At 44.6% G+C, this 18,806-nt stretch overlaps 1 protein-coding gene across 2 annotated transcripts; it reads left to right on the forward strand.

Annotated features, from left to right (window-relative positions):
• The first annotated feature begins 511 nt into the window (after window positions 1–511).
• Window positions 512–10,357, forward strand: MMP10 (matrix metallopeptidase 10). Of its 2 annotated transcripts, none has more exons than XM_025929195.2 (10): window positions 512–621; window positions 1,247–1,486; window positions 1,578–1,726; window positions 1,839–1,964; window positions 3,420–3,584; window positions 3,770–3,917; window positions 5,227–5,360; window positions 8,158–8,317; window positions 9,045–9,148; window positions 10,168–10,357. In XM_025929195.2, exons 1-10 carry the CDS (start codon window positions 512–514, stop codon window positions 10,266–10,268), a joined length of 1,437 nt encoding a protein of 478 aa, XP_025784980.2. In that variant the 3' UTR covers window positions 10,269–10,357. The 2 variants fall into 2 exon arrangements, with proteins under 2 accessions (XP_025784980.2, XP_086532573.1); XM_086676447.1 differs by having other exon boundaries at window positions 512–617; window positions 1,243–1,486.
• The last annotated feature ends 8,449 nt before the right edge of the window (window positions 10,358–18,806 follow it).

Raw genomic sequence — 18,806 nt, forward strand, 5'->3', positions numbered from 1 at the left:
ACAGGCTCCAGGCTCTGAGCTGTCAGCCCAGAGCCCGACGCGGGGCTCGAACTCACGAACTGCGAGATCATGACCTGAGTCGAAGTCGGACGCTTAACCGACTGAGCCACCCAGGCGCCCCAAAATACAGTCTTTTTAAAAGAAAAGGTCACTGCTTCCAAATGTCTCTACATATGATGTGTTACTAGGCTTTTCAACTACTTCTCAGGAAACACACAGAGGTGAACAGTCCTTTATTTTTCCTCTTTCCAAACACAGAAACCATTTCTTGAAAATTAATCACGATTACATTACCCAAGTTGAAAAGTTGAAGGGAAGGGAAATTCTGATGTAGACCAGATCAGCTTTACATTAAATTTTTAAGAATATTCTTGATGTTCAGATAAAAAAAAAAAAACAACAAAACACGAGCATGAATCATGCTCTTCGGATATAAGCACCATCACCCTAGAAAGGGACAGCCCCTGGAGGGTAGACACCCAAGCCAATAGGCAAGATATTTTCCTGAGCTATGAAGCATCCTGCAATCCTTGTGCTGTTTTGTCTGCCAGTCTGCTCTGCTTATCCACTGAATGGAGCAGTGAGGGAAAAGGACCCGAGCACGGATCTTGTCCAGGTACATCGTGATGGCGGCCACTGCAGCCGCTGGCCAGTCCTCCAGGGAAAAGGAAGCTGCCTGCTTGGTCTTGCAACACAAACTAGGCTGGTTTGATTGTCAGTCACTGTGTTGGACTAAGGTAGCATCGGGCACCTCGAGTGCTAGAGGTGGGTGTCCCTACGTTTGAGCAGAGAGGGAAGAGAGGTGCAGGAAGGGAACAGGGACTAGAAGTCTGAGCTCCTCGAGGTTGTAGGAACACACCGGCAGCTGCTTTGGCGCTAAGGGGAGGAACAAATGGGAAGTGCTCGAAACTTCTCTGGCTTTAGAATTTCTTTGGTGGAAATAATTAGGGCCAAGGAACATGCTCATTGTGACTTTCCAATAATTTCAGGTAATACTGTTCACATCGTTACTCATCATGTTTAGGCAAAAGATTTTATCCCCGTTAAGTCTTGAACCAGGAGTGGAGTAACTGTATATTTCTGCCCCCTTCCTGCCTTTAACACCGTTCCTTTGCTCTAGGTGGACAGACGTCCTTTACACTCCCTGGATGGGTTGCTGACTAACTCATGACCTGTTCAATAAAGCCAGTTTGATCTTTTCAATTCCTCAGTGAAGTTTTTGTTGTTTAACATCCCACTGGCAATGCCTGGAGAACTACTACGACCTCGCCAAGGATGTGAAACAGTGCGTCAGAAGAAGGCACAGCGGACCTGTCGTTAAGAAAATCCGAGAAATGCAGAAGTGCCTCGGGTTGGAGGTGACGGGGAAGCTGGACGCTGACACTCTGGCGATGATATGCAGGCCCCGGTGCGGCGTTCCCGACGTGGGCCAGTTCACCACCTTCCCTGGCCTGCCGAAGTGGAGGAAAACACACCTCACCTACAGGTAACGGGTCCAAAGAGGTGTTCACATCACACTGCGATTTTACCAAGTACCATCGCAGGAGAAAATGATCTCTTCAATTTTTTTCTTAAAGGATTGTGAATTATACACTGGATTTGCCGAGAGAGGCTGTTGACTCTGCCTTTGAGAAGGCTCTGAAAGCCTGGGAGGAGGTGACACCACTTACTTTCTCCAAGATTTACGAAGGAGAGGCTGACATAATGATCTTTTTTGCAGTTAGAGGTAAAAAAAAAAAAAAAAAATTACATGGATCATTTATCCGGCGCTTACTGGAAAAGGGCATAAAGAAATTCTAAACGCTTGTATTACCATTATTTTTTTTCCCCTCTGCCAGAACGTGGAGACTTTATCCCTTTTGATGGATCAGGAAACGTTTTGGCTCATGCCTATCCACCTGGCCCTGGTGTAGATGGAGATGTTCACTTTGATGATGACGAGCTGTGGAGGGAGGATAAATCAGGTGGGCACCAGGTTCCCTGGATGGTTTCAGGAACAACGTCTAACGCTATCCAAGAATAGTTAGATCATTCATCATGAGCAGTAAATGTGACATCCTAATAACTAAAATTTGTGACGGTTTGGGTGCTAACAACCAGAAGCACTGGTGTTTCAGTCATCATTGATGAACATTTTCTAATGTCTGCGTTTGCTTCTTTGCTCCCAACAAGCACAATATGGGAGGCACCATTCAATCTTATTTCCACAGCTCAGGGTCCCATGGAACTTTTTTAGGATCAGCATGTTAACAAATGCTTCTCATGCCTTTAACTAGCAATGACAAAGGTAGAAGGAATTGCACTGAATTGCTTCCAACCTAAAATGTGCCCTGGGGTTCCTTCTTTTCTTTCCATTTGCCTCCTTTTCTCTTAAAAGATCAGGAAAATGCCAGAAAATAAAGGAAACTGTTAAGTCATCTCTTTAAGGAAACATATAACTATCTTTAGATTAGGAGCCTTTTCTTTTTCTAAATTAATTCTGAAAGACTTTACTAAGTTTAAACACAATGACCAAAATTAACTACATTTTTTTTCGAGGGGCTTCTAGAGTTTGGAAACACACAGTTGAACAACTGTTATTTTCAAGGTGGGTTGGGATGATGTTCAGTGCAAATGCAAAGAGCATCTTTGCTGAGGGTACACACGTGCCGTGAGCAACGATCTTGCTTTATTGGAACGACCATTCTTTTCTGCATAATCGCTTGGAGACTTGCTTAAATAATTTCTACTATTAATTTCAATAAAAATTTTTAGAAGGTAAAGAAAAGCTGAAGCCAGCTGTGTTTGTGCTGCCGAAAGCCGTTATTGGACATATTTCTATTCTAAGCTAGAGATTGTACCTATCCATTGGCACTGACTACAGAAGACGTTTGTTAACCACCAAAAATTGTGTGATTATGTTTGAAGAAGAGGAAGGACAAGTCAGATTAAATCCTCACAGGAAATGACCAGTTTTGTTGTGTAAGAGTGGAGGAACACGGCGAATACCCTGTGATTAATTTGAACTTAGGTTACAGCTGGCACATGTTACTAAATTTGAACAATAACTAACTTTGTATTTGTAGAGACAATGAAGAGTTATGTGTATTGACATGTAGTCTTGGTACCTCCAAAAAATTATTTTGGAAACAATGTTTATCACCGTCAGTCCAGGCGAAATGACCAGGTTTTCCTGGCTAAAGAGAAAACTGGGGAGGAGGAATATGGTGAAACCCTCTCTTATTATATTGACTTCAAGTCAACCTTGAAAAATAATTAAATTTCTATGAAGTATGGAATATGCCAATCAACGAATGAATCCACAAATAAGGAGAATAGTACCACGTGGTCCCAAGGATAGTCACTGGCATGTGTTCATACGTATGTGTTCACAGAACAAACAGCTTTTCGATTCTGAACATTTATGGTTTTTCAAACAGGAACCAACTTATTCCTCGTTGCTGCTCATGAATTCGGCCATTCCCTGGGTCTCTATCACTCGGCCGACCCCACAGCTTTGATGTATCCCGTCTACAACCCACTCACAGACCTGACCCGCTTCCACCTTGCCCAAGATGATGTGAACGGCATCCAGTCCCTGTATGGTGAGTGATGCTCGAAAAAGGAGGCATTGGAGCTTTGCAGCCATGGTCTTCGGGAAAGCTTTAAAATGCTGCATAAAGCATTTGCAATTCGTCTCAACGCACTCAGAGAGTGTTTGGGAAGCATAGAAATCGACGGAAGCATCCCATTTCGCCTCACGTTCCATCCCCACATCTGTTTCCTTTAGGACCTCCCCCTATGTCATCCCCTGATGGCCCCGCGGGGCCCACGGAATCTGTGCCTCCAGAACCTGGGACACCAGCCACGTGCGATCCTGCTTTGTCCTTCGATGCCGTCAGCTCTCTGAGGGGAGAAATCCTGTTCTTTAAAGACAGGTCAGACCAGAAGATTCTATTTCCCTATCTATTCTTTTAATGTACAATGCTTCGAAAGGAAAACAGAAACTTGACAGAAATATTTAAATAAGATATTTCCTCTACACTTTACAATCATTCAGATCTGGCTCTTGTTGCATTTTATCATCTCCTTAAAGTAGCCTGGATCATTTTTTTTACAGATGTACGAAGGATGATTCTGGGTCACTAGAATGTAAGCCAGGTGAAGGCATGGGGTTCTCTCTGTGTTGTTCGCTCTTTGATCCTGGGGGCCTATAACGGGCCCAGGACATGCAGTGTGTAAGGCGAACAACTGAATGATTGATTGGTGTATTTAACTATCATAAACCAGGTAACTTCTACTTCTGGAAGTCGAGCCGTACCTTGACCTGTGCTAACAAATACTACTATTTAAATTGATTAATTTGAGAAAAAGTGATATATGTTTCTGGCACAATATTAACATAGCACCAAAAGACACAGAAGGAAAAGCGAAATCTCTCTCCCGTCTCTGACCTAGGTAGTCCCTATTCTCCCTGTAGGTTCAACCACTGCTAACAACTTCCTTCGTCTCTTTACAAAGCTATTCTATTCACATACAAACATAAATGGGTATTTTTTTCTTACTTTTTAAAAAAATACTAATGAGGGCATAATATACATACCATTTTATGGACTTCTAGAGCGGTGTAGCTTATCGATTAAATAAAAGTTACTTAAGAGACAGCCTGTGCAGGAAATAAATCTCCAGGGGAAAGGTGCCGTCTCTGTACCAAGCGGCAAAGACACATCTTCATCCCCAGAGATGGGACGTTTAGAGCCAAGAAGGCTGGGTAAACAACCCTTGCTACTTTTTACTATGTGCTCCCCCAGCCCAAAGTCCGTTGAGGATTCCTTACTAATTAAAGATCCCACAGTTCAGTTCTCCTTGCTCTGTCCATGCCGCACAGATTTATGGTTTCTTTGTCTCGAAACTACGACAATTCCCTACGTCACTCACTTCTCTGGGTCCCAATTTCATTATTGGGCCTCCATATGCACGTAATACAACTTCGGGTTTTTTTTCTCTGGTTAATCTGCCTCACATAAATTTAATTCTACCCGAAGGTAGAGCAGAATTCTCCTTCCCTTCAATGGGCACTGAGCTAAGTAGTTATATTACCATGGATTTCATCACCTCGGATCATAGGAAAGAAGATGGCCCAGTACAGACTTCTGAGTTGTCATTGATGGAAAGAGAGAGAATATGTTCTTTTATATACACACTGAAAGGAGAAAAACAATTGTAATTAATTTTTATGTTTTCCAGATATTTTTGGCGTAGATCTCGCTGGAACCTTGAACCTGAATTTCATTTGATTTCTACATTTTGGCCCTCTCTCCCATCAGGCTTGGATGCTGCCTATGAAGTTAATAACAAGGATACTGTCTTTGTGTTTAAAGGCAAATAAGATATAAGAATTTTAAGTTGTTGAAAAAGTTCTCTTGCCAAAATTTCACTGACGTGAATTTTCTCCATTATGTTAAATTTTATATGATTTATTACTGCAAAGACCTAGTGCCAATACTTAGACAAGATGTGTATAAGAACATTCTAAGTTTTACTTTCCATTATTCAATGACACTGGGGCACCTGGCTGAGCGTCCAAATTCTTGATCTCAGGTCAAGTCTTTTTGTTAAAACAATTTTTTTTTAATTTTTTTAATGTTTATTTATTTGTGAGAGAGACAGACAGACAGACAGAGTGTGAGTGGGGGAGGGTCAGAGAGAGAGAGGGAGACACAGAATCCGAAGTAGGCTCCAGGCTCCGAGCTGTCAGCACAGAGCCCGACGTGGGGCTCAAACTCACAAATTGTGAGATCATAACCTGAGCCAAAGTCAGATGCTTAACTTTGGCTGAGCCACCCAGGCTCCCCCCAATTTTTTTTAATGTGTACTTATTTTTGAGAAAGAGAGACAGAGCACAAGCAGGGGAAGGGCAGAGAGAGGGAGACACAGAATTGGAAGCAGGCTGCAGGCTCTGAAATGTCAGCACAGAGCCCAACACAGGGCTTGAACCCACGAACAGTGAGATCATGACCTGAGCCAAAGTCTGATGCTTAACTGACTGAGCCACCCGGGTGCCCCTCAGCTCAGGTCTTGATCTCAGGGTCATGAGTTCAAGCCCCACGTTGGGCTCTATGCACCGGGCATGAAGCCTGCTTAAAAAAAAATTCAATGATACCTAAATAATAGAAGCTACCCCACGTTCATGAACAGGGAAAGAGTAATAATGTAATGTAGGAAACATAGAGACCGTGTAGTAAAAATGTCAACTTATCTATAAATACAAGACATTTTCCATTCAAATGCCAAAATAGTTTTCATGGAACTTGACAAATCGGTTCCCTAACTTGCGTGGCAAAGCAAAGGCCGAGAATAGCCAGGGTACAGCTGGAGGAGAATGAGCCAGGGAGGACAAGCCAAGGAGGACGAGCCGGAGACGATGGCCGCATGCTGGAACCGGAGTGGAGAACACCGTGTCAGCGTGTTGACAGTAACAGGCGGCCAGGACTCTCTGGCCCTTTCTCAGATTTTACACCTGCTGGTTCAGTCTCTTCCACTGTGAATATGCTCTTTGAGCTCTTTTACTTCTGGAGTCAGCGTTGCTAACGTATCTTTCTAGGAATGTGTCCATTCCGTCCATTTTCAAATCGACTGGGATGAAGCTTTCTGAGCATTATTTTGTTATTTCACTTATCGCTGAAGTTCTGTTCCCTTTCCCCTTCCTGCTCTTGGGTCTTTGTGCCTCTCTCTTCGCCCATCTCATCGGATTACAGGATACTTAACAATTTCATTCGGCATCTCAAGGGACTCTCAGCTTTGCCGTCCTCTCTACTGCATTTTGATTTTCTGCCCACCTCACTACTGCCCATGTTTTTGCCGTTTTCGAATGTGTTCTGTTACTGTTTTTTATAACTTCGGTTTGGTACTCCCGGCCCTTTCTTCTTTCCTGGTATAAACATTTATGCCTAAAAATATCCCTTTCTTCTCAACTTTTGTTCCATTCCTACAAGTCTTGATGTGTAGTAGTTTCATTGTGTTCATTTTTGAGTTTTTAAAAAATTTTTTCCATTTTTGATGTTTCCCCTTGCTTCAGAGTTGTTTGGGAGTCTTTGTAAACATCAAACTGTGTGGGGATTTTTAAAAGTCAGGTATTTCTGACAATCTCACTTTTATGAGGAGGAAATGAAATCACCTGAAGTTGCATTGGCTACTGTAAATGTTCTCTAACTCCGAGGCGTTGCTTTCACCCGGGAATTTATGTGACATTTATTTATCCTTGCGATGTGCCAGTCAGGGTACTCCTTAGTGTAGTTCAAACCCGAAAGAGGCTCCTATTCCGGAGAGGGCAGCAGGGCTGAAATCGAGCGCGTTAGGAAAGATAAGAGCTGGGATTGAGGGGAGCTCGCAGGTGCCGTGGGGGACAGCGCTGGCCCCGCATCCAGGGCTCAGCAGAGACCCTGGGACGGGATGAAGGTCAGGATGAGTGCTGAAGGAGAACTTTGTTGTGTGGAAAAGGACCGAGTGTGTAGAGTGGAAAGGCCTTCAAGGAGGAGGGACAGTCTACACAAAGGCAAGAGAACATCTGGAGATGCCCAGACAGGTGCAGGTCATTCGGGTGACGCAAGACAGAGACAGGACAGACTGGTTTAGGTCAGTTACCCTGGCAGTAACGTTAGGGAGGGATTCGGGGCATGGCAGGGGGTGTGATGAAGTAAAAGCAGAGAGACTGATGAGCATGCAGTGTCCTGATTCACTCACATTTGGGTGGCTTCCTAGGCTACTCCTAAGAAGCACAGTCTGGACTAGTGACCACGCGGGACCCAAGAAAAGTATCCAATAAGTACCTGACTTTGTGATGTGCAGTTACAAGAGGGTTCCTAGGTAGAAACTCAGACCAAGGAGTCACCAGCAACCATAAGAGATGACCAGGACCAGTCACTGTAATTACAAACTGCAATCAACTGTATTATTTATGGATAATAAATATAAGACCCAGAAAGGACAGAGACCAGAGTTAACTATTCATTCATTCATTCGCTCATTCAGGGAATGTTTGCTAAATACTATCACCTGGGCGTTGGGTTAGTGGCTGGAACTAAAACCAGGATTTCCTGGTTCCCACAACAATGTGCTAATAGCTTCTCTACAACCACAAGGCTTCACTAAAATTTCTTGGCTTCCTTTTTTCAAAAGGAAATCACTTCTGGGCCCTCAGAGGAACTGAGGTACAAGCAGGTTATCCAAAAGACATCCACACCCCGGGTTTTCCTCCAGCCTTGGGAAAAATAGATGCCGCTGTTTCTGATGAGGAAAAGAAGAAAACGTACTTCTTTGTAGAGGACAAATACTGGCGGTAAGACGCGGTTGGAATGGCTCTGTATGGAGCCTGATTAGGGACATTAGGTTCTTTCTTTACAGATATCCTCCCTCCAGTCCCACCCTCTAACTCGGTCTAACCTCCAACTTCCTGATTATGAAGAAGACGACTTAGAGTTATCCCACTTCTCAGATATAATACAGGGCTCTCAGAATGGCTGGTCCCCGGGTCATATATCCAGACAGCAGAAGACATCACGAGAGGCCACCTGAGGTCCAGACAGCAAGCCACCATAGGAAGCCCAGGTGTATCAGGCTGTGGAGACATGATCTACAGGGCAAGTGTGATAAATAACCAGAGTTTGTTTTTAGCCAAATGATTAATTCACTTCGCATCTTATGTGTATGCAGTCCTCATGCATTTGTGGCAGAAAGGCACTTGGGCTCTGTGTTGAGGCTCAGAAACTTGACCTCAGACATACAAATGGAGCTCCGATGGAATAGCATGATATCCTTGCCTCTGGAGTAAACGTTGGTTTGTGTGCTAAGCTTACGGTCTAGGAAAGTCGCACATTTTTGTAGTCCTGAAAATGCTTACCACTTCTTTACCCTACCTGAGAATTATCTGGGATTCCACACTGGAGCAGTAACATTATTTCCTACTGTCGTATGCAATGGGGCCTCTGCTCGATGTTGATATCACACTGTCGTATGTAATGGGGCCTCTGCACAATGTTGAGCTGTATTTCTTTCACTTGGTACAGATTTGATGAAAATAGCCAGTCCATGGAGCGAGGCTTCCCCAGACAAATAGCTGACGACTTTCCAAGAGTTGGGCCGAAGGTTGATGCTGTATTTCAGGAATTTGGTAAGAAGGCACCCACTTCATCGCCAGTGGGGACACTATGGGGCATTTTATGGAATCAAAATGATGTGGAGAGTCAATCTTCAAATCATTCAGTCTTATACCCTTTATTCTCTAAATTTTTGAAAATTTTAACTTTTAGCTTACATTTATGTTTCCTGGATACTTTCCAAGTCTCTGTTTCATACCTGCACATAAAATGAAAGGGTGCTTCCTCACACCGTAGTCAGTATTCCTCAGGTCACTATTTGGTAAAAAAACACAAGCAAGTTTGAGCCAGATTACTGATGGCAGGCTGCCATTCTCCTCTCTCCCGTCCCATCCCAGGGGGCCTTGTGTGGCCTCGTGTTGAAGTCTGTAGTTGCCTACATTGAGTAATTCATTTGTAAATAAATAGCAGTCTTCCCTTATGCTCAAAATACACAAAATTCAATTCCTGGTCTTGGCTAGGTGGGATGGTGACGTGTGTGCTTGTTCTGAAGGCATTTTGGAGGGAGATGCTGGGGCTCGACAGTCATGAGGCGTGTGATCTTATTGCTAAGGTATCTTGACCTTTGTGCATACAGAGTAGGAAATGACCTCCAGTGCTTTGTGTTGTTGGCCTGATTCTCCTTGGTCCAGTTACCTCCCAACCTGCGCTTTAGGACCTAGAGGGGGAAGTGGGGTATTTAAAATACCATAGAATGTTGTCAGTATGGAGGCAGTACAATCCAGTGTTTTAGAGCCCTGGCTTTGAAGTCAGAAGAGATAGAGTTCTCTCTCCACCTTTCATTAGAGATGTTACCTTGCAGAAATTGCAAAATCTCCCTAGTTCTCATTTTTACCCCCATTCATGACATCTCACACTTTTTTAGTTAAGAGAGAAGACATAAAGCGTGTAAGCACTCAGCACAGTGGCTGGCGCAGAGTAACAACTGAATAAATGCCGTTCATTATTAGTTTCCTCTCATTCTGAGCTTTGCATGTTACAAAATTGATTTATTTGAAGAATGTCTCATCATTTTCCTCATCTATACTTACAGGATTTTTCTATTTCTTCAGAGGACCGTTACAGTTTGAGTTTGACCCGAATGCCAAGATGGTGACACATGTATTGAAGAGTAACAACTGGTTATATTGTTAAGTGAGAAGTGAAAGAGATAGATTCATTTTAAATGAATCTAATAATTATTCACCTATTTTATTTTAAGTCAGAGGGATGAATTTTTCCTGTGTGTGCAGTGGCCAAAGAAGAGGAGACTTGCAGGCACTTTCACGTGTCATGGAGCATTTATCTGGGCCACTTCACTTGCTGTTGGATTACATTGACTAGAAGTTGGATACATCCATGTGCACTAGTCAGAGAACGTATTTCCGTGGGTGTTTTATTTGCTACTTAATAAAGATTTCTATTTTTGACCTGTTCCTTCTTTCTAGAATAATTCATTTTTAATATAAGGACCACAGGGTGGACTGAGCACTTAACAGCTGTTCTGCTGGTAGGTGTAATGGAAACACACACTCCAGGGATGTGGCATATGGCGGTCATGTGCCCTCTCCCATTCTCTCCACCAACAGGATCTTCATTTTTACCTCCCAGATATCGTAAACATTCCTTACACATCTAAGGAAGAAAGAGCTTAGTCCGTAGTTGTCCAGTAGGACTGGGTCTGAACAATGTTGGAAAATAGAATTCTAGAATATTGGAGCTTAAGAACCTAGCAAATCATCTACTGCATGTTATCACTCACAGGCATGGAAACAAAACTAGTTTGGAATCCAGCCACCATTTTTTTTTTACTTTTCTCTCCTCAGAGAGTCCCCCTTAAAATTTCTTGAGGGCCCATTTAGTGGTCACGGACTCCTTTAAGTTTTGTTTGTCTGGGAAACTTTTTTTATCTCTCCTTCTATTTTGAATGACAGCCTTACTGGATAAGGAATCATTGGCTGCATATTTTTCTGATTCAGCACATTGAATATATCCTGCCACTCCTTTCTTACCTGCCATGTTTGTGTGGATAGGTCTGCTGTGAACCTGATCTGTCTTCCCTTGTAGGTTAAAGACTTTTTTCCCTTGCTGCTTTCATGATTCTTTCCTTGTCTGAGTATTTGGTGAATTTGACTATGATATGCCTTGTTGATGGTTGGTTTTTGTTGAATCTAATGGGAGTCCTCTGTGCTTCCTGGATTTTGATGTGTGTGTCTTTTCCCAGGTTAGGAAAGTTTTCTGTTATAATTTGCTCACATAACCCTTCTACGTCTTTTTCTCTCTCTTCATCTTCCGGGACCCCTATGATTCTGATGTTGTTCCTTTTTAATGAGTCACTGATTTCTCTAATTCTTATCATGCTCTTTTCCTTAGTCTCCCTCTTTTTTTCTTCTTCAGTATTCTCCATAAGTTTGTCCTCTATATCACTGATTCATAGTTCTGCCTCATCTGTCCTTGCCACCATGGCATCCATTGGAGATTGCAGCTCAGTTATAGCATTTTCTATTTCATCCTGACTAGCTTTTACTTCTTTTATCTCCACAGAAAGGGATTCTAATTCATTTTCAATGCCAGCTAGTATTCTGATTATTGTAATTCTGATTTCTGGTTCAGACATCTTGCTTGTATCTGTGTTGATTAAGTCCCTGGCTGTCATTTCTTCTTGCTCTTTCTTTTGGGGTGAATTCCTTCATTTTGTCATTTTAAAGGAAGAAAAGGAATTAATAAGGTAAAAAAATTAAAATTAAAAAATTAAAACAACACACACACACACACACACACACACACACACACACACCAAACAAATGATGCTAGATCCTAGGTTTGTTTTGGTCTAGGTGTTGAAAGGACCTTGATAGATTAGAGAAAAAGAGGGGTAGAGAAGGAAAATGTTTGAAATTTTGAAAAAATGAATACAAGGAAATAGAATAAAATGAAATGATGGAAGTAAAATACAATTTGAAAAATTGACAAAAAAGTAAAAAATATAGTAGAAAAAAATTAAAGAAAAATATTTTAAATAAAAGTTGGAAATAGAAATAACCTTTTTCTCTTTCTGTATTCAAAAATAAGAAAAGAAAAAAAGGAGAAAAAAGAAAATTGAATAGATGGAGTAAGGAAAAGACTGAAATACGGTTGGAATTACATCTGTTTCCCCTAGAAGTCAGACTGTGAAGTGCTTTATAGTCCGTAAACTAAGCAGGCTGGAGAGACTCATGTTCCTAAAGAGAGACGTTGGCCCAGTCAGGCGGGGCTTAGTGTAACTGCTCCGTTCTCCACTAGATGGCGCTGCTTAGTTTACAGGGGTGGATTGTTGCGATGCCTGTAGGTGCATATGCGCATGTGCGGGAGTGGTGAAAATGGCGTCACCCAGCTACCCAGTCTCTAGTATCGGAACTCTGTTCTCCACGACCAGCAATCCGGCACCGGTCCTTTGTCTCCAGCTTCCGTTCATTCCTCGCTTTTACACTGTCCATGACCAAGCCTTCAGGCTGCCAGGCGGCACCTCCCTCCTGAGTTTTATCTCAGATGCAGCTGTGTTTCCCGCCCCCTCGCTTCTGAGGGACTGCGGCTTTGACCAGCTCAAATCCTCTGCCAGAGGGTCTCACTGAGCAGTGGCTGGAGCCAGGCACCCCCAGGAACATTTGCACGATCCTGTTGCAGCAGCGCCTCAGGGATTATGGAAAATCACAACACGCATCTGGCACCAGCCTTCCCCTTCCCACCAGAGCACCGCCAGGTATCAGCTGTGGAGTTGCAGACTCTACGCTCCCCCTGTTTATAGTCTGAATGGAATTTAAACCCTCTCCTTTCTCCTTTCTCCCTTTTCAGTTCAGTCCCTGTGGCTGTTCCCACTTTTCCACTTTCTCTGTGGCTGCTTTTGAGGGGGGGCGGTGATTTTCCCAAACTCTCCCCCCAACCCCATCTCCATCCTCTCTCCACAAGCAGAAACAGCTTCCAGCCCTCTGTGGCTTCTCTCTCCCCCAGTTCACCTCTCCGCACCATGTACCTGCTGAATTCTGTGGTTCAGGTTGTGCAGATTGTTGTGTTAATCATCAGATCAGTTTTCTGGGTGTGCAAGATAGTTTAGTTTTGGTCTGGCTGTATTTCATGGATGGAAGACACACAAAAACTTCCATGCTGTTCCTCCATCTTGGCTCCTCCGGCTCCAGCCACCATTTTTGAACTCAAGTGTTATTTCAGTGGTGCTCCCTGACTGCCCTGGAGACCAAATATCTCATTTCCTTCTCATTCTTTCATTAAAATATTCTCTCATTACCATTTTGTAGCTGGCAGCTCCTGAGCGATAAATAGCTCCTGTAGACCTGCCAATTGTATGGTTTTGCTGAAGTGGGTTTATCATCACTCAGTTATATGTGTCACACCTTTCCAGTTACCCTACAGAGACTTGGTCATTCTTTTATTGATTCACCTACATGACAGGCACTTTCTTGAGTACAACATGTAGGACAGTGAGGAAAACACATTTGACCCAACCTCTTTGAGTTCTGCCTGGTGGGAGTAAGAAATCAAAGAACATGAACACAAATTAATATATAATTATAAATAGTAAAAATATTATTAAAGGAATGACAGAATGATAAGGGAGAGTAATGTTAGGGGTGGGAGGGAGCTACCAGCTAAAGCCCAGTTGTTCAAAAATGTCCCTCTGGGACAAGAACGAAGAAAAAAATGCATAAATTCCGTTGGCCAGGCCACTGGGTGGAAGGAGATCCAGCATTCTAGGAAGAGAAAATGCACAATAATGTCAAGGCTCAGAGGTGAAAGAATCTTGCCACGCTCCCGGAATTGAAAGAAGATGGGCGCCTGAGTAGTGTGTTGGAAAGTGGCTGTGGAGTAAGAAGGTATCAGGCAGGTAGGAAGGATCCAGTCACGTCTGACATATTAAAGAGCTGTATTGTATTTTAAGTGCATTATGGATTTGCTGAAGGAGTTTTTAAGCAAAAAACTGACACAAGCCAGTGTGTATGCTGAGTGAGTTCCCTAGCTGGAGAGAATTGGAAGGAAGTCATTTTGCAAGTTGGACAACACATTAAAGGAGGTGATGGGGGACTGGGACATGTGATGGGCATGAGCTGTGTCTTAACATCATCTGATTCAGCAACAGGCTATCCCTCAGGGCAAAGAAGGTGTTCACAGCAACCGCTGGGTTCCCAGCATGAGTGCCGGGAGTAGCAGTGACTCCGGGGTAGTTGAGGGGCACTGGGAGGGGAGCAGTTTTGTCAGAGATAGTGAAGAGTGAGGAAGGACGATCTCATTTTCCAAAGTTAGAAATTCCTGTGAGATAATCAAGTAAAGGCATCAATGGGCCTTTTGATGAAGGAGTGTGGAGCCCAACACAGAGCAGATGATGCTGCAGGAGATGGGGGTGTCTGTGAAGTCATGGGAACAGGTGGGCATGCTCGGAGAGCTGCAGGGAGGAGAGGGTGGTAAGGGACCAAAGTCCGTGGCATGAGTGTCACCCAGGCTAGACCAGGCTATGCTGTGCTCACGAACAGCTCCCAACTTTCTGTGGGTTAAAGCTAAAAGCCCACCATAATGTCCTGTTGGGATGTCTACTCCAAGTTGCCCCCTTCCAGACCCAGCAGATGGAATGGCCACCCCCTCGAGCTTTGTCTGTTGCTGTGCAGAAGGAAAGGTTGTTGCTGTGTCTCGCCGACTCCCAACTCTGTGCGGATATAACCAACATCCTTCTGTCTGCATTTCATTGGCCAAAGGAAGTTCACTTTGCCTCATTGAATGCCATGGATCCACACATAACATCCTGTCATGCGCCTGAGGGGAGTCGGAAATACTTAGTAATTAACCACAAATCACCACCACAGGGGATTGTTTCGTTAAAAAAATGTAACATTTACATTTTTTCTTCAAGTATTTCACATTAGACTCTGAACTGGAATGGACCAAAGTCCAAAGGAAGAAAGCATATTTATTGAGTATAAAGTTTTTCTCCCTCCAACTTCCCCAGTTGTCTTTCCCAGACGTCAGCACCACTCCCGTCATCCATGCCTCTGTTTTGTGCCCCTTACTCCATGCAGTGTGGCTGCGGTGTCCCAGGATGGTTCAAGTGTAGACGGATTGGTAGGTTTTAGGGCCATCTCCAGTTGTGGTGTAAGAGTTGTGTCCCCTACTGTTTGGGCTCCACGCTCAGAATAACAGCCGTATCCTTCAGGCCGGATTCTCTCGTGGGGCCCAAAAGCCACTGGCCTTATCTTTCCTCCATCTGTTATCTCTGTCCATACCATCTGTGAACTGTGCCTCATGGGCCACGCTACGTCCACCACTGTGGGAAGGAGAGAGGACCCCACACCCGGGACTGGCTCAGACCTGCGAAGGTGGGGGTGCTCAGTCCCAAACTCATCGTGCCGCAGCCAGCGAGCAAGTGAGGGCACACTTGATGTAGAGATGACAACATTGACGTTTTCCACTGAGAATGATATGAAGTGAGAAAGTGGAAAGTGGGCACAATCTCGGGGAGGTTTTGGCAAAGAAAAATCTGCTGAAGCTGTTTTCTCTTATGCTTCCAGGCTAATGGATGCCTTTTTTCGGTTGAGGGGTAAGGAAAAAGTGGACTTTCAATCTACAGGCCCCATATAAGGTGCTTTATTTGTGCAATCCATTCAGGCTTCATAAAAACGATAGTAAACAGTAATGTCTAACTATTGCAGGAATCAGGCTCTGGGGGATAGACTTTCCCGTGATCCACAACTAGTCAACAGTCTCACCGAGATCCTATTCCAGACCTCTGTGGGTCAAACGTCTTGCTCTTCTTGAGGCTAGATCGGAGACCTCAAGTCAACCCACACTAGTTTAGCTTTGTCTCCATCATGTGCTAGTTAACGTCTTTGCTTTTAAAGGCACACAAGTTCATCGAGATTGTGGTTCTCTGAGATAGCTGCACTAAACGCACAGGGTGTTCCTGATTGTGTAGACCTCAGCAGATCAAAACAGGGGAGGACAGTTAGCCCTGAGACAAAACAAGATTCAGACTCACCCTCAGAACTGGCAGATAGGTGTTGGGCTCATGGCCCTTTGTGCCATGTGTGGAACCCTTTAGATTCTTGGAGACAGGAGAGACTTGACTCCTATGGTTCTGCTGTTCCCTTAACACAGGTGGCCTTCCCAGGCTTGTTCCTTCTTCCGCCTTCCCTGGTTCAGGTAACAGCGCAAACTTCTTTTTTTTTTTTAACTTTGTTTATTTATTTATTTATTGAGAGAGAGCGCATGAGCAAGGGAGGGGCAAGGAGAGAGGGAGAGAGAGAGAATCCCAAGCAGGCTGGCCACTGTCAACGCAGAGCCCGACACGGGGACTGTTCCGGTGAGATCATGACCTGACCTGAAATCAAGAGTGTCACACTTAACTCACTGAGACACCCAGGCGCCCCACCACCTTCTTCTTACATATTCATCTTGGAATCTTCTTCTCCAACTCACAGGCCACATTCTCTCAGTTGCCGTGCCATCTGGATTCTTCATGTGCCATGTGTAGAGAGAGCAAAATAAAGGGCGTCAGCCGGAGAGTGGCAGATGGGATGGGAGGAGGCCACGTGGGAGATGTTGTTCAGCCTTTGTAATTGTCTAACTGCATGCTGTGCTCACGCTGCCCTGATTCTCAACCCTCTCCCCATCTCTACTTGCACAACACCGACCATCCCTCATGGCCTGGACCGTCTTCCACCTTGTCCATGCTATCCTCCCACGCAATATTAACTTCTGACGGAGATTCACGCGGTCTTGAAATCAGTTTAAGCATAACCACTCTCTTAGAGCGAGACACAGCTCCAGCAGGTGCCGATGAGGAGATTCAGTCCAGGGCAAAAAACACACATCCAAAAGGGGTATCAAACCGAGGCGGGGCATAACCTAGTCAAGCGCGTGAGGTTTCAAGTTGTGGTGGAGACACCGGCAGCAGGAGGACCGCTGGGCAGCGCAGCTGTAGGCAAGCGGTACCAGGAAAGCCGGGTGGCAATCAATTAGGACCCCCCGTCGGCCAGAGTCCAGCACTGATGTTCAGCTGGCAAGGATTCCCAGAGAGAGGCGCATCGGAGGTTACTGACTGACCTCTGGCCAGTTTTGGTCCAGGCGATTGGAAAAAGGATGCCCTCGTCTGCAGGAAAGCTTTGAGGAGACCAAGGAATGTTGGGGTAGTGAACGGGCCGGAACTCGTCAAGACATGGCCATAGGATGGGGCAATGAGATGGCAGAGAGAGGAAGTGAATACAACCTGAGTAAGCTTGGGAGTAGATTCTCCCCCATCTCCAGATGAGAATGCAATGCAGCTGATGCCTTGGGATTTTATGAACCCCACTACGCCACGATCACAGAAACTAAAATAACAAACTAAAATAAATAATGTTCTAATCCACCAAGTTTGTGGTAAGTTTAAAAGCAGCAGTACATATCTAACATGGCACATGATTGTAGGTGGGGTTACAGGCACATAGCAATTATCCAGAGAACTCAGGCCAAAATCCAGTTCTGCTAAAGAAGGTCTGGAGGCAGAAATGTCTTACCCCCTTTTGGAGCTCACAATACCCTTGACATAGACAGACATGTGACTGTGTCTAAGGGGAGCTTCAAGGCAAATTTTGAAGTAGGGAAAATTGGTCAATGATGCCCTTGTTTGATTTGGGGTATCTTTCTCTTTCTCTTCCTGCATTTTTTACTCACCCCCTTATCAGGCATCAGGCAGCACTATCACACTGCATTTTCAGTCATTAAGGAAATTATGAATGATGACGAGTTTGATGCGTTTGAGTTACAATGTCCCTGTCTTGCTATTGAGAATTATGAAGGTACATGTGTTAAATACACATGTAGAGAGAAATAGTAGAGTCAGAGTAAAACAGAGAGAGAGGGAGGGAGAGAGATGAGAGACAGTGAAACAGACAAGGGAAGACAGCGAGAGGGAGAAAAGAAAAGGTGACATGGTGGAGATCCAGGACGTGCGAACAGTATTTGAAATGCACAGAGGTGATCTGGTCATGAGCAGACCAAAGAAGAAGAAGTCTGAACTGGTGGAGAGAAGGAGAGGCACCGTGAGTGGAGAAGGAAAGGGTTGGGATGGCATCGTGTAGGACCACGTGAGGAAGTTACACTGGGGCCAGGCCACTACAAAGTAACCTGGGGGTCGGAGAGGGGAGAGCAGCCTGGGGAGCAGTGTCACCCCAGCCCTGAGGTGAGACAGAAAACCTGGCACAAGGTCTTTATGCCTCACGTACCAGGAACAGAGAGAGTGGAGCTGGTCCACCTACGAAGCCGGCCTTGACTGCTCTCCAAGTGGGTGCCACACCAGGGACACAGACACAGAGCACTGCAGACAAGGCTGTGCGTTGTGGATGGAGAAGTGAGCGGTCTGGCTGATCTGGTACCAAGCACCCCAGCCATGATGGGGGAAGCCCATGGAGCTGTGGAGTCACCTAGAAGGGGCTCCATCCCAATATCCAATACTGGAGGGTCACTGCAGGTCACCGAGAGGAAGAAACACCCACATGGAAAACCAAAGAGCAAGGATTTAGGAGCCAAGGGGAAGGGTGGTGGCCCAGGTAGGGAGCAAGGAGAGTCTGGGGAGGCGTTAGGACCTCACACTCTGAAGAGGTGCTTCTTACAAAACCTGCAGTAAAGGACCAGTTTCTTCAACTTTCCACAAATTACACACCAATATTTTTGTAA

Source organism: Puma concolor, chromosome D1 (genome assembly GCF_028749965.1).
Source record: "Puma concolor isolate L17-30 chromosome D1, mPumCon1.1.hap2, whole genome shotgun sequence".
Lineage (NCBI taxonomy): Eukaryota > Metazoa > Chordata > Mammalia > Carnivora > Felidae > Puma > Puma concolor.

Excerpts from the sequence above, each read along its gene's own strand:
- MMP10 (XM_025929195.2), top strand. The coding sequence starts at position 512 with ATGAAGCATCCTGCAATCCTTGTGCTGTTTTGTCTGCCAGTCTGCTCT. Across the intron at positions 622-1,246 it reads ACGGATCTTGTCCAGGTACA|CCTGGAGAACTACTACGACC; the intron begins TCGTGATGGCGG and ends CCACTGGCAATG. Across the intron at positions 1,487-1,577 it reads AAAACACACCTCACCTACAG|GATTGTGAATTATACACTGG; the intron begins GTAACGGGTCCA and ends TTTTTCTTAAAG.